This window comes from Athene noctua, chromosome 1, assembly GCF_965140245.1.
Source record: "Athene noctua chromosome 1, bAthNoc1.hap1.1, whole genome shotgun sequence".
In the NCBI taxonomy this organism is placed as follows: Eukaryota; Metazoa; Chordata; class Aves; order Strigiformes; family Strigidae; genus Athene; species Athene noctua.
In genome coordinates this window covers 237,795,137-237,821,638 of record NC_134037.1, presented here as the reverse complement: position 1 = coordinate 237,821,638, position 26,502 = coordinate 237,795,137, and the positions used below count along the sequence as shown (strand labels likewise).

The 26,502-nt window shown below is 38.3% G+C and overlaps 1 protein-coding gene across 5 annotated transcripts in view; it reads right to left on the bottom strand.

Moving 5' to 3' along the window:
- Positions 1 to 26,502, bottom strand: part of TRPC4 (transient receptor potential cation channel subfamily C member 4) — a 165,031-nt gene that overhangs the window by 4,307 nt on the left and 134,222 nt on the right. For 4 of the 5 annotated variants that reach the window (XM_074913833.1, XM_074913823.1, XM_074913842.1 and 1 more), the window contains 6 exons: positions 22,015 to 22,154; positions 15,615 to 15,928; positions 14,484 to 14,679; positions 12,622 to 12,816; positions 2,971 to 3,012; positions 1,076 to 1,165 (listed from right to left, as the gene is read on the bottom strand). In XM_074913833.1, coding sequence (XP_074769934.1) covers positions 1,076 to 1,165; positions 2,971 to 3,012; positions 12,622 to 12,816; positions 14,484 to 14,679; positions 15,615 to 15,928; positions 22,015 to 22,154 — 977 coding nt within the window. Of the gene's footprint in view, positions 1 to 1,075; positions 1,166 to 2,970; positions 3,013 to 12,621; positions 12,817 to 14,483; positions 14,680 to 15,614; positions 15,929 to 22,014; positions 22,155 to 24,881; positions 24,949 to 26,502 lie in introns of those variants that run through there. The other variant, XM_074913852.1, reaches the window with a different exon arrangement.

The following is a 26,502-nucleotide window of genomic DNA, read 5'->3' as shown; positions in this document are numbered from 1 at the left end:
ATCAACACTCCCACCCAGCTTGGTGTCATCTGCAAACTTACTGAGGGTGCACTCGATCCCCTTGTCCAGATCATTAATGAAGATATTAAACAGAACTGGCTCCAACACTGAGCCCTGGGGGACACCACTTGTGACGGGCTGCCAAGTGGATTTAACTCCATTCACCACAACTCTTTGGGCTTGGTCATCCAGCCAGTTTTCTACCCATTGAAGAGGATGCTCATCCAAGCCATGAGCATCAATTCACCAGGAGAACGCTGTGGAAAATGGTGTCAAAGGCTTTACTAAAGTCCAGGTAGACAACATCCACAGCCTTTCCCTCATCCACTAAGGGGATCCCCTTGTCATAGAAGGAGATTAGGTTTGTCAAGCAGGACCTGCCTTTCATAAACCCATGCTGACTGGGCCTGAGCATCTGGTTGTCCTGTACATGCCATGTGATGGCACTGGAGATGATCTGAATGAAGCAATAATGAAGCAAGTAGCTCAGGCTCTGGCAGTATCTTCTGTACATGTAAACTGGGGCAGATGAATATAATTTTGAATGTTTGGAGTTTGAGGTGTGACTAGTATCAAAAATGTTTGATGCTAGAACTACACAGTGATGGATATTTTGATATATGTATGTGATATATGGCCCAGTTCACTTCATCTGTGTCAAAGGATTTTAATATTTGACTGCTTCTTTAAGTTTTGTTTTTTCTTTTACGTCATAGAAAATGTGTTCTGTAAACAAATAAATGCACAACAGAACTCTATAGCAGAAAAATTGTATTTCCTACAGCACTGAAACTATTTGCACCTTACTTTAGCAGATGTTGTTACACACGCTTAGTCCCACTTTGGTGTCCCCTTACATGGGCACAATTCAAACTAGCTGATCAAACCAATTATTGCTGCAGCTAAAGAAAGACTTCTTGGAGTCCATGTACAACACTATCTCTGTGTGGTCCAACAGGACACAGACAGTGCTCTAGGAAGCAAGTTATATGCTACCTGAACAACTGAGGAGTGTGAGAAATATGCTTCACAGTCTTACAGTATCTTACCTATAAACATATAAATAAACACATACCTTAAAATTTTCTTCTGTCAGTCCTTCCTCAGTTTTGGCATCTCTTATCATTGCTGCAACATATCTCTTAACCAGATTTCTCATAACTTCCTAAAAATATAAAATACTGTGTTACCTTTTTTGGTATTAGTTACAAAACCTACATTCACTGGGCCTGATTGGACTCCATTGTGCTTTACGAACACGACAGAAAAAGTACACACCCTAGATCTGGTTGAAAATTTGTTCTGCTTTTCAATGTAAAGTGCTAATATCAATTATCCTGAGAACAGCTGTATTGGATTTGACCAAAGGTGTGTGTCATTCCAGTCACATGCAGTCTGACAATGAGTGGTTGCTGATCCCTCATGAAGAGCTTAAGTCTTGTGCAGTTGTATAATGTTATTTCCAGCTATACTCTCCCAAGCCTCCTGTGATGTGGGATTCAGAGACTTTCTGAATCAGAAATGATAGCTCTAAGTTTAATGGGTGGTGACAAGTTTTCCTATGTATTTTGAACTCACGTAAACTTTCAGCATCCACAAATCTTCTGCCATTGAATTCCTGGACTAAGATTCATATTTTTAACCTGCTCTCTGATAGTTTCCATTGTTGCCTTCCACTTCTAAGAATCCTAAAATTATTTAGGTTGGAAGACATGCTTGGAGGCTGTGTGATCCAGCTCAGGGCCATGTCCAGTCAAATGCTGAATATCTCCAACGGTGAAGATGATGCAGCCTCCCTGAGCAACTTTTTCCAGTTCTTTACTACACTCACTGTGATGATTATTCTCCTTACAGAATTTCCCTTCTTGCAACTTGTGTCCATTGGCTCCCCTTCTTTTACTGTGCACCTCCAAGAAAAATCTGTCTCCTTCTTTTCTCTAACCGCCCACTATGTTATTGAAGACAGCAATTAGATCCACCTTAAACTCCTCCAGGATGAAATCCAAGCTTCTCCTTTTATATCAGCCCTCTAATCATCTTGGTGGCCCTTTTGTGGATTCTTTCCAGTTTTTTAACATCTGTTGTGTAGTGGGGGGCCCAAAACAGGACACACTGCTCCAGATACAGTCTTACAAGTGTGGGCTGGAGGAGAATAATCACTTCCCTCGAAGTGCTGCCTACAGCTTTACTAATGCAGTATGGTACGTGTCTGGAATTCAGTTTGTGGATAGATGGTAAATAGGTTCTCTCTGTTCACCTTCTGCATGATTTTATAGATCCCTGTTGTACTTCCCACAGCTGTCTCTTTTTTCAGGTTGGAAAAGTCCTAGTTTACCTAGTTATTTTCCATATGGAATCCATTCATTACTAAACTTACAACTGTACACCCCACATCTTGCTTAACTTCCAGCCCTTTTAACACAACAAAAATTGAAAATAAACCTGAAAATTATCCCTTGTGCTACAACAGTCTCAAATAATCAAGGGTTGAAACAGGAAGAATGAAGCAGAAGAACAGCTTACAGGGGATCTAGGCAGAAGGGTTATTAAGGGACAGGAAGTTGTCTATGGGAGACCAGAGCTGGAGAGATGGAAAGCAGGTTCTGATGGAGCATGTCAGTGAGTTGCACATGCGATCCTGATGGATACCAACAGGGAGGTGGGACTACACGTTTGCTTTTTTAAAGGCAATCCATGTTAGAGTGGGCAAAATACTGGTTAGTATATTATTGCTCTAGGAAATATACTTTTGCACCCCAAAAGTAGAGAACCCTACTTCTCAAATGCTGCTGTTTAAACACCAAAAAATACTATGCTTGTTTTCTGAGGATGAAATAAATATGCATTTTGTGTTTTCTTTTCTTTTTTTCTTCTGCTTTCTCTTGAAATTCTTCCTCTTTTTTTGCCTCATGAAGACCTTTTTGAGGCATAGAAAAATAATTGCCCCCAAAAATTAACATGGGTCTGTACCTGGTATTGGTGATGTCTTCTCAGGTTGTCAGCTGCACGCCTCTGAAAAACAGAAAAAAAAAAGAACAAAACCCATGAATCCCTGTCTGGTAGTAAAACACTTACAGCATAGCAAAACATAAGGTCTGTGCAATATGTGGTATCTAGCAAGCTGAGAGAGATGGTTCAAAGTCTATTGAAAAAATGGTGGTGTTGGAGCAAAGCTTGTCATTAGCTTTACAGAAGAAAGAATGTTGTTCTTGGTAAGGTAAAGTGGATTTTCTACATTTTTGCCAATGTGCTGCTATTCCAGCATTGGTATCGATGTAATGGGGCAGTCAGGTCTCTAGTTGCAGAGCCGCAGAGTCACTGAGCTGAGACAGAAGGGTAACAGTGTGATCATATCACTCTCTTGCAAAGATTAAAGTGTATTTTAATGAGTTGAGAAAAGCTTGACATAAGCATGGTGTAAGCAACACACGTTATGGTTCCTAATGTTTCATTTAAGATAGAGCTAACCAAAACCTGCGCTATAAAACCATATTAAAGAGAAAATTTCCTTCTTAGTTCCCTGTTAAAAACACTTGGTTACAGAGAGGAATATGGAAGAGAGAAACTTACAATGCTGAGTTCGGTGTTGATAAGGAGGTAGGGTAAGAGGGATAGTAAGTCTGAAAAGGAACACCAAAATGATGTGTGCTACAATGAAAGCATGGTACAGGCTTCAAGCAAGTATTGCATTAGATTATACTGCCATACCTAAGGGCTGTCCAGAAGAAGATGGGGAAAAAAAAGTCCCAAATTAATTAGTCCTTGAATTACTGTCATCCTTAATAGCATATTGAGTCACATCTTCCTATTCTCTACCTTAATTATCCCTCACTGGTTAAAGACAGGCTTACAATTTTAACTTGAGTTCTTCTATCAACTGCTGGTGAGAAAAGAAGGTATCTGACCACTGATTGTATTCTACAAAACAGAATACTTGCCACATCTTAAAAGAGGGTAAAAGGACATCCAAGACACTTGTTAAAACTGACCTCACTTGCATAATGAGGTAGGCACAGTACGATAGTCATCTTCCTTTACTTGAAACTGATTGGCAATTTATGATTAACAATTTCCCTGTACTAGGAATCAGTTTACACTTCACGTTTGATTTGTTGTTTGTAATTAATTTGAGGGATACAGTAGCTGTGTGGTTGCGCTTGACAAAAGGTAACAGAAAGGGGACGATCATTATTTCCTAAGCACTCTGAACAGCCACTGTGGGGTATCAAGATACACAGGCATCTTGTCTTCAGTATTTTTCCAGATTGTGTTTCTGTATCGATGCCTCATACAAAGAGAAGATGGAAATTCTTTTTGCTTAAGGGTGGAGGGATGGATGAGCCTGTCCACCACCAGGGCTGGAGGGGGCAAGGCAGCCATGGGAAAGCCGATACCCTCCCACCACCTGCCTTTAGTTGTTTTTTAGAAAAAAAAAAATTAATTTTTCACAGTTGACCACATGATGGAGATGTTTCATTCCTGCTGAGAGAGCACTAAGGGGGTTCGTGGCAAAGAGAGCTCTCAACGACAGATCTGACTCACAGGTGAAGAGAAAAACACTTCAAGGTGTAATTGAAATGCACTTCAATTCAGGTAAAGCTAATAACTCCTATAAATAAAACAGATGCTGATTCTTGTCTCACAGAATACTTTCTGCAGTTGCTGTCTGTTTTGCTTTATTTTACAGTGAAATGTGAAATAAATGTATGGGTTTAATTCTGTACCCATAACAAGAAATAGCTAAATTAGGTTTATCCTTTTTTTTTACAATCCGTTCTGAAATTCTCAGAAATAGAGGCTGTGGCTTTTCCATTCAATGCACTGTCCACAAGAGCAATTTTGGATGACTATGTAAACAAATTTATTTGTCTAGTAACGTGTCCAGAAATGTTCTACTGTACTTAACAGTTGTTTTCAACCCATACCACTGAGAAGCTGAAAGAGAATGTATTTAATGGTGTGTTTTCATACACAAACACAGGCATACTACATCTTGAATTATGCATACACATAATCCATCAAAGTTGTTATCCCCAGCAGTTCTCTAGCTCTGTTTAAATGTTCAGATTCAGTCTCCAGTTCATAATCACTTTTTGATTCCTTCTGAAAGCAGAATAAATCTTTGCTTAAACACATCTGAAAATCAAGCTGTTCACTATAAATAAAATGGCATTAACACTCATATTGTCCTTATTTAGTTCTCAGCCAGCCTGCTTTTCTCTACCTGGTCATAGTCTAATTTGTGGTTCAAAACTTCTTTCAAGAAACCGTTGTGCTATGTGCATGAAGAAGTGTTGAAAACTATAGCTGACTAAAAATAGCAACAGAGAAACACTCTTCTGATGACAATGTTGTATGAGATCATGAAATTGATGGGGATACTTTTATCCCTTTCCAAAGGGGACACTAATATCCTTAAGGAAGCTTTTAATAGTAGTTCTACTAGTAGTGATAATTATTTTGGTCTTCCTGCTTATGCCGTTCCTAGTAATTTGCATGGTTTTAAAGAAAAATCTCTTTAGCAGTCAAAAATTTGTTAAAGTTAAATTACTTCTTTTGAAGTGTTTTATCAAAATTATAGCTTTTATAAAACAGGAATTTAAATTTAATGTCTGCATTTGACCTCAAACTGCTGAGTGATAAAGGTCCAGAGAATCTAAGGACTGTCTGAAATCATGGTATATATTCCTCATCTTGAATGGAAGCATCCCATAAAAAGGGTAACTAAGAACTTGACAAAGAGGTTTCCCCATGAAAGAGGTTTCCTTGGCTATACAACAAACACTTCACACTACTGATTTCCATTCCAGGTGGAAGGTGTTATTTCTTCACTCAACTTTCAATAACACACATTACAGAGAAAATACAAAATATGTATATTGACTTAGGAATTGCATCATTTTGCACTTGGAGAGCAAGGAATAGAAGAAGGAGAAAGAAGATCTTCTATTACAAATTATAATAATTATCATGTAGGTTGCTTGGAAAAATGGCATAAAAATCTAGATAGCTACAAAAGAGATAACTGTTTATCTAAACATCAGATGCACAAAGAAAAGTTAATTACTGAAGATATCCCTGACAATCCTTCCCATTTTCTCCTCTGAAATACTTGAAATTATAGGTAAAACACGTTTTGACAACTGATCAGACATGAAGTGAAATGTAATTTGAGGAAAATAGCCCAATTTATTCCAGTGGGACTGGGGTTCATTTTCTTACATCGCTTCTTTTTTTTTTAAAATAGCAATGGATTTCAGATGGCCAACAGGAGTTGTCTTGAGACACCTGAAGGCCTTGGGCAGTCGGGAAAACTTCAGCCTAATCGACAGAATTACATTACTAATCTGTTTTTTGCAAAGGCGAGCCGGCAAAGTTAACAGAACTGATATATAATTATATATATATATATATATATATATATGAGCATCACACACCTTTATTTCAGAGTTTTATGTGTAGGAGATACTTTGTGATAATAGCTAAAGAGAATGCTGCACACCCAGGATATGTCAAAATGACAGAAAATAAAAATGTGCTCAAATACGAAAGGTAGAAGATCTCTGTCTGATTAACAGCAGAGCTGAAGTATTCTAGTAAATCACATGTAAGTGTCCTGGCCTTCCTTCATCAGTAGCTGTGACTAGCTAATCTGCCATCAGCATGCATGGGCAGTGTGTTGCTTTGGAGAAAAAACCTTGAAAAAGTTCCCCTTGACTCAACCACTCGCAGCTTCAGCTGTCCCAGTAAAACAAAGGATGGCAGAACCACAGAACTGACATCCAAGGAGAAGCAAATGAATCAGCTCTCTTCAGAGGCACTTCACTTCCCTGCAGACCCTGTTCTTTCCCATGATAGCTTTGTTATAAGCAGTACTGTAGATGGTCCTCCCAAGCAACAAAGCCTTACTTCTGCTGACATTTTTCTTCATATGAGTCAGATAAATCCTTTCACTAGGATGTCTGTTGCAAGTCTGTTGCTGACCCTGAATGAGTTCTGCCTGCATATAATGAACTTGCAACTGTACATTTATATATATTTCTACAGTGGATTGTTGGTGCCACATTTAATACATCCTTGATTCATTCCTAGATCATGATTCCTGGTTTTTTGGTACTAAGGTTTCTTATGCGGATATCATGCCTAAGCCTTGAAAAATGCTGGCTTTAACAAGCCAACTTCATTCTGTCTATCATCTGTTTTGCATCCTCCAGCACTGACTCATCCTTTGGATGCACACTATTGCTTTTTCTAATGGAAAACACCATAGGACGTCACTACTGATTAGAGCTTCCTACTAGAAAAGTTAGCATTTAGAGGGTTCAGAACAAATGTTTTGAAATCTGAGTTCTGTCTTGCAGACAGCATGGCATCCATACATCCATATAGCCAATGTAAGAAAAAGAGCCTGAAACTGAATCCATAGTGGTTTTTTTCCCTAGTACTTGTCATAGGAAAGGGATCTGAGTTCATAATGCAGGACTCAATGAAAAGAAGTCAGCTGAACAAAGCTTATCTTGTAGCTCTGGGGCCACAATTATTACAGGGGAGATTCCAGTGAGCTGGTGTCAAACAGCTGTCGAGATTTCTGAACAAATAGCAGGATACTTCTCATTTCCCTTTGGTTGAAAGGGCATAGAGGTTCTAAATTTAATTTGTGATGCACGTTGTTGGGACAATTGAAGAAGTTTGGGAACCCAAGGTTGAGCTGTGGGTGACATAAGTAAGTTTTTCAAAGCCAGAAAGCAGTGCATTCCCCCCAGGATAAACTGTGAGATCACCATGATGTGCACATTCATTCTCTGATGACTTAACCTCTTGGGGAAAATCCAGTTAACAGCATCTGGTTTACATCTACCCAAATTCTGTGTAGACCTGACTGCTGGAGTGAATAGTGGCTTTCACACTGATGGGTATGGACAGATTTTCATAGTGTGGAAATCAGAGTGTGGAGCGCATACCCACACCTTAGCCCATTTTGGAGCCTGGGCACATAAGTGTTCCAAATTCAGATAGCCCTTATGGGGCTTCTGGTTATAGCAGAGAAGCTAACTGAAGAACTTCATATATTTATGAGATGCCCAGATGTGTGGACTGAATTTGCCTGGTCAGTCACAGCCACTCATGTTTTCCAGGCAGCTAGAAGTCTTGTTGCCTCGTGAGCCCTCTGTTTCAGAGGGATTTCAACTATACTTGCAGCTAAGCACCTACTCTGTAGTGGAAACTAGCAATGGCCCTACCGTTTCACAGACTTTGGGATTTCCATTTTCTCTCATCAAACAATTTCTTTACAGAAATTAACCAAAAATGTCCTATATCTTTCCCTCACCTATGTCCTCCACTCTCCAACAGTTCAGTAATTAGTGGTTCACGTTCAAATCATAAGGAAGCCAGGTTCAGCTCCTCTCTTCTGTTCTCCCAGGAGAGTGCTTCCCCCCCCCAGGATCTTAATGATTTTGAGATGGAAATCTCTCCTCTCAGAGCTGCTCTGCTTGGGGCAAATAATTAAATATCCACTGGAGAACAGAAGTGAACCTGGGTCTCCCTTAGTCCAAGCTATCTGCTTTACTTGGCACCTGCTCCTTCTCTCTCCAAACAAAAATTCCCTCCTGAACCTGAAAAGTCTTTCCCAACAAAAGCTTATTTGAAACTGGTATATATTAATTAGTTTGGGTTTTAAGGATTTGTCACAAACTGTTCATAAACAAGAAACTTTGTAAGAGGATGTCTCAAACAACTCCAGTGGGATGCCCTGTGGGGGGAAGCAGAGCAAGCCCTGCAGAGGTGGGATGGTGGGCTGTTTCTCTCCCCCTCCCTCCTGTTGTTGCCTAGAGGCAGAACTTGCCTAATTGCAGGTACAAGCCAGAGAAAATGAGAACCTTCTGGAACAACCTATTGTGCATGTGTAAGAACGACTATATAAAGGCAATACCCCATGTGTGTCTTTGTCAACTCACCACCTACAGACCAAGCTGGCTACTCTGAGATAATGCGGGATCCAAGGGTGGTGATTTCTCCTTTTCCTATCTCCTCCTCCTCTCTTTTCTCTTTACTCTTACTGCTCTCTCCCTCTCTTACATATATTCATGTGTGTAAGTTTTGTAGGAGTTGAATTGAGATCGGTTGATCATTGAGGTGTCTCATCGCCAAAGTGCCTTTATTCGCTCTCCTGATGGTGATCAGTTGATCATTTCCAAATTGTCTCCATTCACTTACTAAAGTGGTCAGTTAATAAAGTCACCAGCACAATTGTTCCTCTGAGCACTGTGGTGACTCGGCTGCCCTGCGGCTCTGCTGAGCAGAGACCGGCTCTTCCACCACATGCAGGCTCTCGGGGAATTCAAAAGATTCAACCCCCAACCCCTGTAACCCACTGCGTGGGATAAGACAGGATTTTGTATTTTTTTAATTAAAAAAAAAAAATCCAGTTGGAAAGCTTCGCAACCAGCTCTGTGTTTAGACTCTCTGCCCTTTGACCCTTTGCTGCACCAGTTTTCCAAACCCAAGCTGCTAATTTCCAGAAGGTGGCATTTATGTACCCCAGCAGGAGATAGCCGCAGGAAACCTCTTCCTCATCATGCCATTCAGCATGGGACTGACAGCACCCTCTCTCTTTATTATTCCACAGATCCAGGAATGAGTTACTCCCTGAGCTGCAGTTCAGAAAAGTCTGACAGAAAATATTGTACTGAAGGTTTTGCTAGGATATATAACGGTATTCTGGATCTGTCTCAGTCAGGGATTTTATGTTAACCAAGCCTAGATCCTCAGCTGTTATACACTGGCATCACTCCATTAATTTTAATATCACTCTATCAGTTTACACTAGCTAATCATCTCTACCAAATGTTTAACAAATGCCTAGAAGCATTGCCCACTCCCCCACACAGACAATTACATCATTCTCTTGATTTTCTCTTTCTAAGAAAATCTCAGTCTTTCCTCCCATTGATCTCTGCATTTACTTCTTTCCCTTGCTAGGTTACACAGTGTTGTTTTATGTTTTAAATTCTTCATCATTCATGCTTGTTCATGTCTTTTATTTTCATCTCTATCTGAATCACTGTTCATCTATCTTCACTGCTTTTCTAATATTAAAGGGATTTTTTAAGTGTTTTTTTCTTGTAGTCTATTACTGGTTTGTTTCAATGTCATCCTCATGCTTATAAGCTTCTTTTTCTGGCTGTTTCTTTCCTGTCTACAAGCATGATGGATAAGTGAAGCATATTTTGCTTTCACAAGGTTGATACTGGCCAACAAGATCAGGATATTGCAAAAAGCCTGATTAGAAGCTTTTCACAAAGAGGACAAAATCATCATTCATCAGCTGAGGAACTGTGGATTAGTTTTATATGTCACTCTTCCTCTTTACTGTATATCTGTACAGTCATGTGAACTTGTTACTCCAAGTATACCTGGTGATTAAATTGAATGCCAGGATATGACAGGAGAATACATAGGAAAAGCCTATCCTTATTATTCACTTCTCAGGATACTGGAAAGAAATATAAAGAAAAGGTTGTCAGAGTAATGGTCCAGCAAAGGATTGTATGATATCCCCTGGCTTCTTCTAAATTAATAGAAGTTTTGCTACCAGGGTCAACTGCATGAGTACTATAACACTTTCTTTTCTCCTTACCCACACATGACACTCTCATACTCTCACTTAATGATTTGCTATCTGAGTTCCTAACAGACTTGAAAACATTTATATTCACCAAATCCCTATGGTATAGGAAAAGTGCCATTATCCACATTCTATCCACAAGAGTTTTCTTTATGTTGGAGCTGACTAAATACAGTCTAATTATTGAGGTACTGACTTGCTTAGTGAGGGAAATGCAGAGAACATTAACTAGAGAGATTTAGTTGTTGTTGGGTCAGGTTGTTGCCTGGATATTTCCTCCGAAAATATATAACAACTGTGCTGCTGGCTGAGGTATCTCAACTGGATAAATCTAGGAGGTACAAATTCAAATCTGCCATACCCACTGCAGCTATCAGAGAAAGTCCATGGCTGAGATATTACACAGGCATCTTCTGAATCCAGGTGCAGGACTATTCTTGCTCTCCTTGTGTGGTTTTTTCCCCTCTTTTTTTTTTTTTTTTTTCTAGAAATTTCACTGCTAATCAGCACTATTAGAATGGAGTACCAATGTGAAGTGCTAAGGCTTGGACAATAAGCCCAAGCCAGAGTTGACCTATAGATGAATCCTGCATATTTTATAACTGATAACCATTGTGCCAATAGGTATTATACTAAGTTATAACAAACCACCTATTCTGATGTCAAAGGTGAAAGTATTGAAGCCTGAGCAACAGGCCCCGAGCCAAAGCTGCTAACTTAGTATGTAGTCACTAACGAAATATGTATGCTCATTAATGAAAGATGTAGCTTAGATACCATATACTCATTACTGGTGATGGATGTAATGAAAACACGTCTATCCTGAAAGTATCTTTCTACTTCTCTGTGTAGGGGTAAGTTATCAAAGCCATGAAGCCAGTTGTCCGGCCTTGGGACAGACGTATGGCCTTGTTTTAAAAAGAACATAAATAAATGAGATAAGGAGGGAAACTCCCTTAGCTTCTGCCTTGAGCCCTGGCCAGGCTCTGGGGGAATCTAATGAGAAAGTGAAACCAGATGTTACGCTCAAAACAAAGGTGCCAGCTCTTCTGGCTTGCTGATTTTTAGTATATAAGGCTGGACCCGCTCACAGTGACTTTGGCAGCCTCACTAATGGGTGGACAAACCACGCAGGATTTCTCCTTGCCAGGACAGGCTTCCCAAACCCTCGCTGTAACCGGGGCTGCCCAGCCACTGCGGGTCTGGGTGATGGGAACGTATGCAAGTGGTGATGGATCTTTCTTCATTACTATTTTCTCTCTCTCTCTCAGGTAGTAATGATTTGATGCATTACCCTGTATTTTCCTATTTGTTTAAGTACACTGTTCTGTCTTTTCTTACTGTATGTTTTCTGTATTATTCTGTTATATTATTTAGTTATTTCTAGTAAAATATGCCTGCTCTTTTCACTCTGTTGATTGAGTTTAATTGATATCCCTAATCAGCAAAACACAATGTGATTCTAAAATAATTGTACCTGTAAATTCAAATAAACCATTCCAAGTAAATGCTGGATTTCAAAATGATTTCTTAAATGGGAGCAGTTTTTTGGTAAGAATACTTTTATGGTAAACCCATTTCATTACAAGTAGAGAGAGAACATCCCATGATGAATACTTTACACGAGTCTGTGGTTCGTGATACATCAATGATACTTGAACTGTGACACTTGAACTAGAGACCATCAACCACAATTTTGGGATTGGCAGACAAGTATATACATTTGATCTCTCATACTTGGTTTGCTTTTAATCTTTTTTGCATTATCTGTAGATGAGGCACAGTCATGGTTCATATTGTCATTGCACAGGAATATGATGATGCTTTCTCTTCAAATACATTGACATGAATGTAAAAAAAAAACATTCTCTGCTAGAATTATTCCCTAACTCATATGCACATTATTTGACAGTTTGTATGCTCTGTAAGGCTGAAAAAGACTCATCTAGATAGCAAAAAGCAGGACTACAGGCAGAATAAAACACAGGACTTACCCCTATTGTTCCAAAACTTTCAGGCTTTCTTCTAATTTTTTTCTTGCAAAGGTGTCTCCATAACCATTTGATCAGATACCACAGAGACTTTGGGCTTGGTATAACATTAAAAGGAGTGGGCAGAGTTCCTCCTTCTTCAAAGTAACTCATCCATAGTTTTGTTCGAGCAAACTTCCACTCAATGTCTGCATGATCCTGCGCACAAGAAACACAACACCAGCAGAGATGTAAATAAGGAGATGAATCAAACCTCTACAAAAATCTGTAAACCTAAAACTAGAACAACCCTGAAATACTAATGAATTTTCTTGTTAAATGACTAGCATATTCTTTTGACACAAAGCAAAGCTAGGCTACTTTACTTCAGTTAAGAGATGTTAGATATGTACAGTATATATCCACTTTCAACCTTTCTTTCCTTGCTACAGGCTTTTAAATAATTAAAAGTCTCTCAAACAACAAAGGATAATTACAAGCAGAAAAATGCAACATTTCTGGAAGAGATGTTTTGTTATAAGAGCAGCTCATTATTCCACATAAATCACTCTAATTACTCTGCTGTGTAGCAGCTTCAACAAGTCTGTAAGTCTCATGCACTCTCTTAGTAATTGCCAGCCCCAGAAATTCACAAATAGATTATCCATCAAATCACGAGGCTACTTAAAACTGTTGAGTCAAGTATCTTTTTGTCCTCCTACTTCAGAAATAAATTTGGAATAGGTTGGGGGGTGGGGCAGTATTTTTATTTGAAATTTTATTTCTTTTGGATTCTATATAAGATTGTATAAATTTTAAAAGTTTGAAACAAATCAAAACTAAAGTCCATGGAAAGATTGCTAAGTCCTTGCAGCTGAACAAGAAGTTTAAATTACTAAGATTTGGAGAACAAATATAGTAGCCAAGAACTTAAACTACAGGTCTAGCTCTAGTCTTCAATGTTTAGTTAGTAAATATTAAAATATTTAGCCAGATCTACAGTAATCAAACCAGTAATTTAGAAGCTGTAGTAGGAGAAGTATTCTACATTCAGTCTGAGTTTTGATGAATGCTAGTATACTGTGTTATTGTGTATCAGACTTTGTCAACTAGCAAATAGTCAGTATTTCTTTTGTGGAAAAACTTGTAATTTCCAGATTAGCAAAAATGCACATTTTAAAATCTTAAGACTGTGAAGCTTTCTTTTGTTTGTTTGCTTTCTGCATGATCATCTTTGAATTATCATATGACGAATCTATTTATTTTCATTAGTCTTCACTGGCAGCTGAGAAATAAAAATAAGCCAATAGCTCTGATAAGGATAGAGACAGTTTTCACCAAAGGAGAGAAGAGGACACTGCTGAATAAGAAGTCATGACCTTTTGCTTGAATTGCTAATGGGTCCAAAATTGTCCATGAAACATGAGCACCCAATTTCTATTAACTGTATATTCATGCTATATAAAAATCCAAAAATAACAGCCTTTGAAAGGTTAATAAATATAATATATTAAAAATAAAGCAGAAGTAGAACAATCTTTGGCAGAGTCTCTTTCTTAGGAGAGGTCCTGCACAGTGCAGCTTGGGCAAGGCTGTAGCCCATCTCACTTGCCAGCAACTTCAGGACACCCTTCTCAACCTACAAGCTGTCTTCTGCAGCAGGGCCACCTCTTCCCCATCCAGAGTTGTGGGGAAATTCCCTTCTGCCCAAGCCAACTGGGGTCTGGTTTCTGTGTCCTTCCAGAACAGTGCAAAAGAATTAAAACAAATCAGGGAATTTGTCCCAATATCCTGTCCATAAAAAAGATTTACTGCCAGAAAAGTGGTATGTAGGAACAGAGAGAAGGTATATATTATGAATGATCTAAGGATAAGGAACAACTTACAGCAATAAGTTGGTAAGAATTATTCATCATGGCTATTAGCATGTTGAGTAGAACAACCAGAGAGATTACATTATAGGTACCAAACATGGTGGCCCCAACAAATTCAGTAAATTCATGCCTTGCTTTCACATTGGTCACATAGAGATTGATGAGTCCAAATATAGACCAGAATAATGACTGTAGCGTTTCAAATAATCTGAAAAACAAAACCCAAAAGGAATAGCTGTATAATAACAATTCACATACTTTTCAGATTGTTGTTTCCTAAACACACAAAAGCCCTTGACTTGACTGAGATGAATGATACTTATCACAATATAGGCAACATGGAATATCTTTCTGGGGAAACAATGGCTTAATGTTTCAAATTTGAACCTCTAGATATACAATACTGAATCTATAAATAGCCTATGAGTAAAAGGCTGATTGCGTTCAAACTTCTGAGGGATAAAGTTTTAGAGATCTTATTTTGGACATCTGCCTTTGAATTTTGATCCTTTGCCTTGACTGTAGAGGGTAGAATAAGGATCCAAAAGTAACTCAATGATTGTGTTCATGAAGATGTTAAGACAGTTATGGTATCCTTGCACCTTCTTAGTGTTGTCAGTTTAAGCAATTTCTGGTTTGTGTTGAGAGCCATTGAGATAAAAGGAGCTGTATAATTAGAAAGACATTATTATCATTAGCATATGTTTTGTTTTGCAAAGAATGGAGACATTAAAAAGACAAACGTTGCTCTCAAATGAAATTTGCTTTTATAACTAAATTTTACGATACTGCCTTAAGAGTAGTTTTGGACAACAGCTAGGAAGATAAATAACAATAACCAACTTTTAAAAAATCCTCTGCAATTAGGTAGCTTGACATAATTTCACTTTTGTACAATGTTCAGCTACACTATAGTGTCATAAGCATGGGTTGAATTGTATGGACTTCATTATGGTATGCAATGAACATAATTACAGTGATGTAATGTTAATATTTTTTTTTATTAGGGTAACTTTACATGTGTTTGTCAGGACACCACTGTAATACCAATAGAAAACAGACAGCCTCTTTCCTGTAAACAACATCTAAGTGATTAAAATATTGGGGGCAGAGAGGGGGAACAGAAATAGATCAGCCACTTACGTTGAAAATGCATTATTCTGCTTTTCACATCGTATTCCTTTGCAGTTGCCAGATTCATTTGTCTCATAGTAGAAGTACAGCTGGTTCAATCCATTTGCAAAAGCTAGCAGCACAAGGCAGTATATGAAGAGAAACTTCAAAATGTCCAGCAACATTCTTCCTAGAGATATCTGCAGAGGTCCCAGGTGAGAATTTGCAGTGAATAATGAGATCAAGCGTAGGGAGCTAAAGATGTTTGCAATTGCAAACAGGGCTTCAGCCACCAGGGTTGGATGCCACATGTCCCAGCTCTCCCGTGGAACTACCCCACTATACTGAAAACAAGCAGAAGGGAAGAAATTACTTCTCTATTTTTTATCAACAAATGAGTGTGTCAGTTTCTTAAGCTGTTCAATTAATTTGCAAGTAGTACAATAAAACTAAACATCTTTAGGAAAGCAACTTGTCTTCAGGATGGTTTTTTATTTTAGCAAACCCAAAAATGGGCAGTACCCATGTTCTTGTCCTTCATTTTTATCTGCAGGATGGTCTGTGCTTTCTAGGTTTTTGCCTGTGTTTTGCATTTGGTTATAATTTACAGTAGCAAAAGCAAGTCTAACAATTCTGACTGAGAGTAAAAGGAACAGTTTTTGTACACCTGGTTTTTCAGAATTATAGAAACTTTCAGCTGTAAAATCAGGTAAATTATTTATTTGGAAAACAGGGAAGCTATGACAATGATGGACAGAAACCTGCAAGAACTTTGGCAAGTTAGAAGAAAACATTTAATAAAGGAATGAGTATATTGCTTAATCACTAACACTGGACCAATGATTAAAAAGCTGTTTACTAATGAACCATGGCAAACTTTTTGTGTGTCTCCTTCTCAAAGAGTCTGATCCCTGGAACTGTGACGCTTTACTATTCCAGTTCTGCCAAAAAATTTTTTGAAGATGAAAGATGTTACTTTGAACTGAGGCTTAACTACTGTGGCAGACTCATTATTATTTATTTCGCCTCACTAATCTGTTTTACAGAATGTATCAGAGGACACAATTATGCTATGAAGCACTCCAAAATAATGCGATAATATAATATGAAGCAGATTTCAAACAGGGTCTATGGTGTGGTCCATATTTACCTACTCTATGCATCCTTCTGCCATTCTGCCTCATCCACTATTGTCCTCAGTCCAATTCTGATTGATTCAAGATCAGTGATGAAGCAATAGGCAGTAGAAAACAGAACTTAGTTACCAGAGACATCAGCTAATAGATAAAAGCAAGAAGAAAATGAAAAAAAAAATTTCAGTGTTTACTGAGATGAGAGGTGAGAACTCCTCAGCATGTTTTCAATAATGTCTTTCTTTGGATGATATTATACAGTATATTACTGTGAATTCTGATGGTTTACAACCATGGTATGAGAAAACTAGCATCTATTAAATAGCCAGGAACAACTGTTAGTACAAGCAAAGATTAGGTGCTGAACAGTGCAGTAGACGCTCAGATTAGGGAAAAATACACAAGGTGTGTTGGGGGAATAAGGCAAATTATATTAATGAAAAAATGTAAAGATATTTGAAACTAGGAAGAAATTGAGTTTTTGGCAAAGAATCAAAAGCATCCAACTGCAGACATATATTAAGTGAAGGTAAGTAATGGCAGATTCCAAGGACATTAAACAAGCTGGGGCGGGGTGTGTGTGGGTGGGTGGGTGTGTGTGGGGGGGGGGGGGGCGGAGGCGTAAGAAAAAAAATCTAAGGAAATACTGCTCTGAGAAAAACATGGAACTACAGAACACTGAATACTATGATTAGTAAGACAGCAAGGATCAAGTTAAGCCAATCGGGTGTGGACAGCCACATCTGTGCTCTGTCACTTGCTTTTACAGTCAGCAAAGAAAAATGGGCATTTCTAGAGTAGTAGGAAAGCAGATATCCCAAAGAGGTCAGATGAGTTCCTCTTTAACTTCCTCTGTTTCTCCTCATTGATGGGGTAGGGGAGAAGGTATCTTATGGTTGTAGTCTGACAAGATTGTCACGTTTTCTAGAGGAGATCAGGTTAATGAGAAAGGTGAGCAGAAAGGACTTTATCTCTGATGTTCCAGGTTGAGACACAGAACTGGTGTGTTAAAATAGTCAGAAAAGATCAAATGTCCTCTTATTTCTAAAGGGGAAATCAAAAGCACAAATGTGTCATTTCAGCTTAACTGACTCTGCCTTTCTTGGGCCCTAGTGCTTCCTACATGTGTGGATGCAATGCAAAAGGATTCATGGTTGTAAGCAGAGAGTGAGGGCTTTTACTTTAGTTTTGAAGAGACAGGATTTAATAGACTGGAAATAGTTGGCTGAAAAATAGTGAGAAAGGTGAAGGCCTGAGAAGTAAGTTTGGAAATGATCTGTGAAATATACTATCTGAAAGAAGACAGCAAATAATATAAAGAAAATAATGAGTATAAGAGAGTTTTGACAACAAAGCCCTATTGATTCCACTAACTATAAGATGCTGAATTCCAGAAATACCAAAGAAGAACCAGGAAAACGAAGAAGCTCACAGGTGAAAAGGAAAAGAAAGCAAAGGAGCGAGAATTACTAGGCATATTAAAACCAGAAACAGTGAAAATATGAAAAAAAGAAAAAACGCATTTTAGGACTAAACAATCCAAAACATTCAGAATTGAAGTATTTGTTCTCTCACTCATGCTTGTTCTTCTGTTCTATATAGAATAAATAAATGATTGTTGTCCTAGGAAATGGAAAATGGTAAGAGCAAATATAGCAACAATGACCTTGTTGTAAATCATGATGTTGATACTGTGCGGTCTGTCTTTTATTATTTTGTGACCCTGTTGAGTTTCTGTCCCCACTTAAAATGCAAACACAACCTTTTGACATATTACAAAGCGAACCATTACTTCATGTGATTAAATTATACCTATCATTGGCTGGTTGGTTGAAGGAAATGTACATGGCACATCAATGGAAAATTAAGAGCAGAAAACAAGCTAAGCAGCAAATACATGATGATTGTGCAATGTCACCCAGAGAATACAAGATAATAATGTTTGATCCTTACTCAAAGAAATTCAAATGCAAATCTAGTATCAGATTTGTGAGAAAGAAGCTGATTGATCATTGCTTTCCCATGAAAACAAAGTCATGAACAGTAGATCTCATGGAAGCACCAAGAGAGATCAAATGGAAATGTAGATCGGGCTACTTGAATATTTAATGGGCTGTTGGACCTTGGTCAGATGTGACCCCCTTTTTTTCTGATAGCAAAAAGAAAAGTTAAATAATACCCATTTCAGGAATTGTAATTTAAATTCTTTCCTGAAAGGCCATATGCGAATGTGAACTCTTCCCATTTTAAAATGTATGTCCCAATCTTTCCATTCATTATGACGAATTTCAGAGCAGCGGTAGGAAGAAGGAAGGGGGATGACCTAGCAAAGAGCTTTGAAACAGCAATTATATTGAGGAATCGAGTCCATAACTTTGGGGGGAGGGTGGGGGGTTAATACTCCTATGTCAATGGACATTTGGTCTGTCAATCTGGTGAAACATCAATCAAAACCATTTTACAATGCATATAATACATATAAGATGTGAGCTTCTGCTGAAATGGTGGCAGAAGAGAAATACAATATTTACTACTGAACAAATTAGATCTGACACAGTGATCACCAAGACAGTAAATACTGAGAAAAATAATGTATTTTTAGTTAATGTTAAGAGTCCTTGCCTTGAATAGGAACCTGTTTCCTTACTAGCTTTTCATGTCAATGGCTGAGACATATAACCAGTAATATGAACTTCATGCAATTTCTAGCAGAATTTGAAACAAGCAGCACTAGGTCCAATGCTCAGATTTAACAAGTACTTAAGATAAAGAAAGCAGGGTCTGCACCTAAGTTGGCACTGCACCTAACTTTATGCATCAGTACAAAATACATTATCTTCCAAAAGCATACCCCTCCCTCCTCCATTTTTCTTAGAGTACAATGATTTCTGTTTCTATTTATAACCCTCCATCAAAACAGATGTATTGCTTAAAATCTGTCATCTTGTAGTCTCATAAAATACGTGATAATGCACTATTTATAATGACATTATTTATCAGGAGAAAGCATTTTCAGTGGATACACTGGGTAATTTCAAAAGGCTTCACATGTTGATAAAAAAGCATAGCCCTTTGAAAAATATGACATGTACTCATTTATTTGAATACTAGCAATGAAACGGGTAACTCTGAGTTATCTTAGCAATTCTCTCATCCTGAAATTACACTCTTTGGTGTATTTTACACTATCCCATCATCTGCTTAACTACTGTGTCAGTCAGAAAGCCTCAAATAGGCAATAAACACTACATTTTTCTCTGGGAATATTTATCACACAGGAGAGTACTACAAGGACACTCTCATAATTTTATTCAAGGGAGCTGATTAAAATGTTTTCTTAGGTGACCTGAGCTGATTCACAGAAGGTAGAATATATCTAAGAACTGGGCTTATATATTTGATTCAGTAAATACAGTAAAGCTGTATTTTAGAAAAACCTATCTTGCAAGGTTTAGGAAATGAAAATAAGAGCTTTACATCAAAACATACTGGTTACATTTGGCATTCTCCTAATCTCATCTGGCACAGAGGTGGGGAACTCTGCTGTAGGTATCTGAAGGAAATGTGGCTGGGTATTAAATTACACTTGTATTACTCTGTTCATTACATCATCATGTGTTTGAACTGATACCACAACTGAGTCTCTAAGGAATAAAAAGGTATTTGGGTGCAACGTTGCATATGCAGTAAAAAATGAATCGCCGCAGAACCAAAGATAGTGCTTTATGCACTGTGTTGATTATGTCATGCAAGCACCAATTTGGAGAGTAAATGGATGCACATTATCCCAGATACTGTCACCCTGGAATCTGATTACCACAAGCAGAAGCTGTCTGGGAGATGAAAGGATTGTAACATCTTCTAATTAATATTATGCTGAAGTGAGTAATTAGCCATCTCCAATGCTTTGGAGACATACATTTTCAATGAACTGGTTGCTTTGTTACACAGGACAGTGAAATGGCTATTTATTTTCCAGTCACTTTATGGTAAGGCATCCTTGTGTGTAAAAAGGCATTTCATCAGTTTTAAATGACAGCTCTCCTCACACTTTTGAGCATCTTCCTCTTTCAAGCAACATCTCCGAATCTCTTTGAGTGAGAAGACTTCCAAAGGTTTGCAGCCAGAGAGACAGCACGCCAGAAACCTTTTGTCACAGGAGGAGGCTGGTGTGTCAACGGATCACAGGTCTTTGCTCATCCCTGCCCTGATCAGCTGACACGTGAACCCTTATGAATAGACACAAGATGATATAAATTAGAGGTTCTTGTGTTCCTCTATACTTATGGCAGGGCTGCAGCATGAACAGCTGCTGTTTGAGGACAGGGAGCTGTAACCAGCTACTTGATGGCTCTCTCCTCTTCTTTACCCAGCCAAAAGGATCTTGGCAGAGAAGAGACTCTCTTTTCATGCATGTAGGGTAGCTGGTGGCAGGGAACTCGAAAAAGCTGAAATACAATGCTGATCACAGTGACCAGTAAAAATGGGCTTGTTATCTTTACTTGGATGTGATAACAGGTCCATGACAGATGCTAAGAAATGCTTTCATTTCCTTTCAGATGTGGTTTCCTTACATTTGAGACCATTTTTTGATTAAACTATTTCATTTTATGAGGAATTTCTATCATATTATAGATTCATGTTGAATACACACAAAATGCAACATGTTACATGGCTTTAGAAAGAAGGGCTGTTTTGCTGGAAGATATTTCAAACAGTGGGAATATAAAACTATTCATAAAATGTCCATGAAAAGCATGAGAAAATGAACATACCCAGCCTTGAGTGACCATTTTATCCTGTTCAGCTTTACTTTTTCATGTTGCACTTATCATAAATTTTCAAATCAAATTTAAAATTTTGCTCTTTAGCTTCCCCCCCACTATTATGAATAAATATTTTTCTTGTACTCCTGTCCAGAAGTTTTGCACAGTGCATAAAATTGTCCTAGGGGTAATAATTTCTTACTGAAAAATAGTAACACAAAACATAATTTTTGCAAACATTATTAAATATTACCAGTGATTTTTCCAAGAAAATGACAGTATGACTATTCAGGATCAAATAACAAAAGATTGCCTGGGCCAAGAAGGAAGAAGTATAAATCACAAGGTTTTGTTCACTCTTATCCTGGTCTAGCTTCTTGTCATAAGTTGCAGAACATTCAATGAGCGCATCTAACATCTCTTGCACTGCTAAACCTGAGAACCTCCAAATACCGAAGAAATTTTGAAAAAGCCTAATTTCATTTATCTTAAATATTTTGCTGAGTTTTTTTTTTTTTTTTAAATATTTACCTTTGAAAATGCAACAATTTTCAAAGAGATTGTTGCTAAATACAAGGAGTTCATTACAAAATCCATGAGGTTCCACCAGTCATGAATGTAGTCCTGTAGTCCACCATCCCACATCTGTTTAATTTCACCCCAGATAAAACCTGTAAATAGAACATAATTAATTAAGCATGAATATTACATTAAAAAGGCTGTGACTATTCTAGACACTCATCTCACAACGGAGCGATTCTCCTTACATTAGTTATAAAGGGAAGGTGGATAAGTGCTCTAAACTACACATCTATTTAGGTGAAATTTTATCTTCCCATTAATGTTTCCGGAATTAATTTGTCAGGAAAAAAACAAACAAAAAAAATCTGCCTGTACAAGGGCAGTTTGGATTCCCTCAATCTCTTTTCCCACTATATCCTAATAAGAACAGTCTTAAAACCAGTCACCACTGCCAACTCTCTTCTTGGTATCTGCTGCAATGTAATTCAAACTGGAAAATGACGACAGGAGTCCACCCTGGAATACATTAATTTATTCCAACTGGAACCCACACAATAAGGAAGAGAATTTCTATTGTTATTGTCATTGCTAAACTAAAGTCTCCCTTTTCCATAGGAAAAAGCGGTGTCTCCAGCAGAGTACTTTCTGTTGATTCCTTCCTTTGGAATATGAATGAATGGAAACTGTTTTCAGGTGTACAGAGCACGCATTGTGCTGGACAGAAACTGATACAGAAATATTCAGTCCAAATGAGAAATTTTGCAAGTTCTCCAGCATGAACTTGGTTTAGTGGCTCCAGAGACAACTGTGTGGAGACTCCTTAATGCTATAAACATTAAAACCTCTCTGAAGAAGATTCTCCACATTACTGTACAATATGGTATGATTAAAAAAATGGAATATTTAGATGCATGTTTCATATTATTATCTATAGAGCTTTTTTGATAAAAATACCAATAGAGCTTTAAATTTTTCACAGATAACTTTTTTCTTAAATAAATTTATTACTCTTGTGCTCATTAAAAGGACAAAATTCACCACAGAAGAGACCAGTCTCACACATATAGATGTTGAGACATGGTTAATTCAACATGGATTTTCTCCACCTGCTTATCACATCTTTGTTTAGAAAATGTTGAAGAGATTTCATGCAGGCACTTACAGAGTCCTGCATCACTATTCTGGTTTAATTAATCTTGAACCTTCACTTTTTGTCTTAATGGTCTTTTAGTTGACTGCATGGAAAAATCATGTCTTCTCTCAAACATGATCCCTAAGTAGTAATTCCAGGTCTATTCTTGTTTGTGTCAGGTAGGTTTTTGAGTTATTTGGAAGGCAGGAAGGGGACAGATGTGAGGAGTACAATTTAATTTTTTAGTGTTTTGTCTTGAGTCTTTCTGTCTTCTGATTGCTTTCAAAAGGAAAGGTTCCCTTCCTCACTGCTTTCTCCCCTCAAATCTCAGCCATATGTTCCCATCTTGTTTCTCTGTGTCATCATAAGTAATCTTGAGCCTCAGGATCATTTTCAGCCATGCCACCATCACTATTTCAGCATTCTGCAGAGCTGAGGGGAACACCATGGTGGGACATGTAGAAAGGAAAGTGGGATACGCCCGTTTTAGTGCCTACAACAGCCTAGACAGGCTGATTGCAACTCTATTAGGTTATCAGATAAAACTAATCCACAAAATATAGCACTATTAAGAAGCACTATTTTTTTTTTTTTTTCAAGCAGCAATCAGTTGTGATGAGTCACAGTGAGAAAACAGCTGAACTTTATTGCATGGCAGGGTCAATATCCACTAACAGCATCCACTACTGCTGTTAATTGCGCAAGTGTCATCACAAAGGAAACACACCTTCACAGGCTCCTACATGCCTGCCCTTTTCAGCCTGTGAAATGACTTAACCACTTACTCTTCAAAGACCTGACACACAGTATGAACATGATGACAGCAGGTTTGGCTTCCCCTTCCCTTCGCAGTACCCTCCAACCCTTCAACATGCAGTTCATGTATTTGCAAATATCCCTGCTTGCTCTTCCACTACCTTTTAGACATAACATGTTAAGCACTATTGGGTCATAAAAGCAGCTGTTTTGTGGGCTGCAGTATACACCTCACATTTAAGACACCGCTCTGAATCACCCCTGCTCCACATGCAGAATGGCACATAAAATCACCATTGCGCTGCAGGAGCCTGAGGAGACCTGGAGCCAAAGGCTGTGTAATATGGATATGGCCTCTGAGACTCAGTGTTAGAGAACAGTTCCTTGCTCTTTTTTATTTAATAATACAGCTATAGCCCAAGGTTCTTGACACTGGGAAGACTGCTGTGGCACAGAAAGCAGACAGATGCATCGATAGATCCCCAAATAAGAAGACCTTACAGGAATCAATGCACATGCTCACAGAATTAAATGAACTCTTTTGTAATTCATCACAGTTAAGCATTCTCTTTAAAATGTGTTTTAAAAACAGAGCAGAAATAACAAGATGAATGCTTAAGCAAGAGGCTGTAGGTTCATCAGTCTTCTTTCATGACTCCAAGGAGCCAAAGATGTGAACTGACACAAATACAACAGGGCTGTTCTCTGTAAGACTGTTGCTCAGCATCATATGCTTTGATAGTACTGCCTAAAATATAATAGAATCATGTAGAGATTGAAAAACAAATGTTGACTAATGCTGCTACATTTGATCTGTTTTGTGAGTGAACTGCCAGAGTGTTTTTCCAAGCACTTCCTGTGCTTCAGAAAATGAAAGGTAAAGTTGACACTAACAGAAATACTGACCTATTACAGAACAGTGGAAGAGGGTATATGGCTATTATAAATTACATAATTTTGAATTAGAAACACAACTAATCCAAACTACCAGCAATGTTGAAGTCATTCGGCAGCTGAAAGTTCTGAGTATTCTTTGGCATCATAATGGTGTTGGTTTTAATTTTTTTCCTTGGTTCAAGACAACTTTTATGTTCATCCTCATGCAGGCTTGTTCTTTTCAGGAAAATGATAATGGAAAACTGGAAATCCTACATTTTTGTTGGCTGAAACGGAGATGTGATAGTTAGCCTTTCTTGCCAGCCAAAGCACCTAAGTGCAAACTCCATATATAAATACTGTTACTGAGTTCTCATCTGACTCCAGAGAACTCGAAGCTAGGCTGATGGATGCTGCGTTTGTGACACACACACACAATCCTTGCAAGCACAGTAGAACTTCCTAGACATGCCTTTTTGAAGGCAAATCTTTGAAGGTACAAAGTCCTAAGGTTGACTGACAAAACCCACAACTCCAGGGCAATCTCACTATGAAAGCTGAGATCAGAGTCTTTGCAGGCACCAGGTCTCTATGGCTAGGTATCCTGAAGGGTGCTCAATTGGAGCAAATGAATGGTGGAAGAACAGGGATCTCTGGAGCACTGTAAATCCTTCCAAGTGTGCCTGAAGGGTTATCCTAGAAACGTGTACTCTGAAATCCCAGAGCCATTCTGCAAAGCTGAAGATTTCTTTAAGGCCTGGTGAGCTTACATGACAGAGCTATTGCGAACAATGAACCTCAGGGATTCCAAGTTGTGCTGTTTAGGACTAATTTACAGTCACATAGGCAGAGGCCTTGAAATCCTGTTGTAGATCATAGCTACACTTTTTTGGCAAAAAGGAAGGGTCAGCAGGGAGAAGTCAGTCAGCTCTCATCTTCACAGGGTCTGATACAATATGCCAATTTTGTTCTGTGACATTCATTGAGAGAATCAAGAAAAGGCTAAGAAAATCTATGTATTTTTTTAAAAAAGACATCCAGAGATCAGAGCAGCATTACCTCTGTGACCTTGCACACTTTCCCTTTCTATTTAGAAGACTTATGGATAGCTGAACACAACCTGACTTTTTATCTAAGGAGACTTTTGGGCAATTGCAAAACATGACCTGACATTATAGAAGAGGAGAAGACATGCAGTGACAGGAGCGTCTAATGGGTGCATTATTACAGGCAGGAAAGAGATCTAGAGTCCAGGCATTGTCTGCTTATTATTGTGCCAAAACAGCAATGTTACCACATGGTGACTGAGATCATGTCAGAGCTACATGTTCAACAGCAAGAAAGATGACATCTCAAAAAAGCAGAGGGGACAGACATCGCCAGTCTGTACACAGGTACTGGGGAAAAACTGCTAATAGGAATCAACCAAATACAAAGGGTAGATCTAAAAGCAAGAGTGTTCAAACAGTCAGGCTAGGGACAAGTTCGTTGCCCAAAGCTCTCTTTATCTCCCTGGAAGGAAGCAAGCATCTCCAAGGCAATAATCCTGTCATCTGCAGGGGGGTCAAAAGGGAGGCATGGATAATCAGGCTCAATTAAAACAGATGTCTAACTTCCAGGTGCCTGTTTTTAGGTGAAATAATTCCACGCAGAGCAGATTTCACTGTTTTAGCTGGATAATCTTTTCTATGTTGTGGTTGCCTCTTTGCTCCAATTGTGTCCTTCCTATCTCT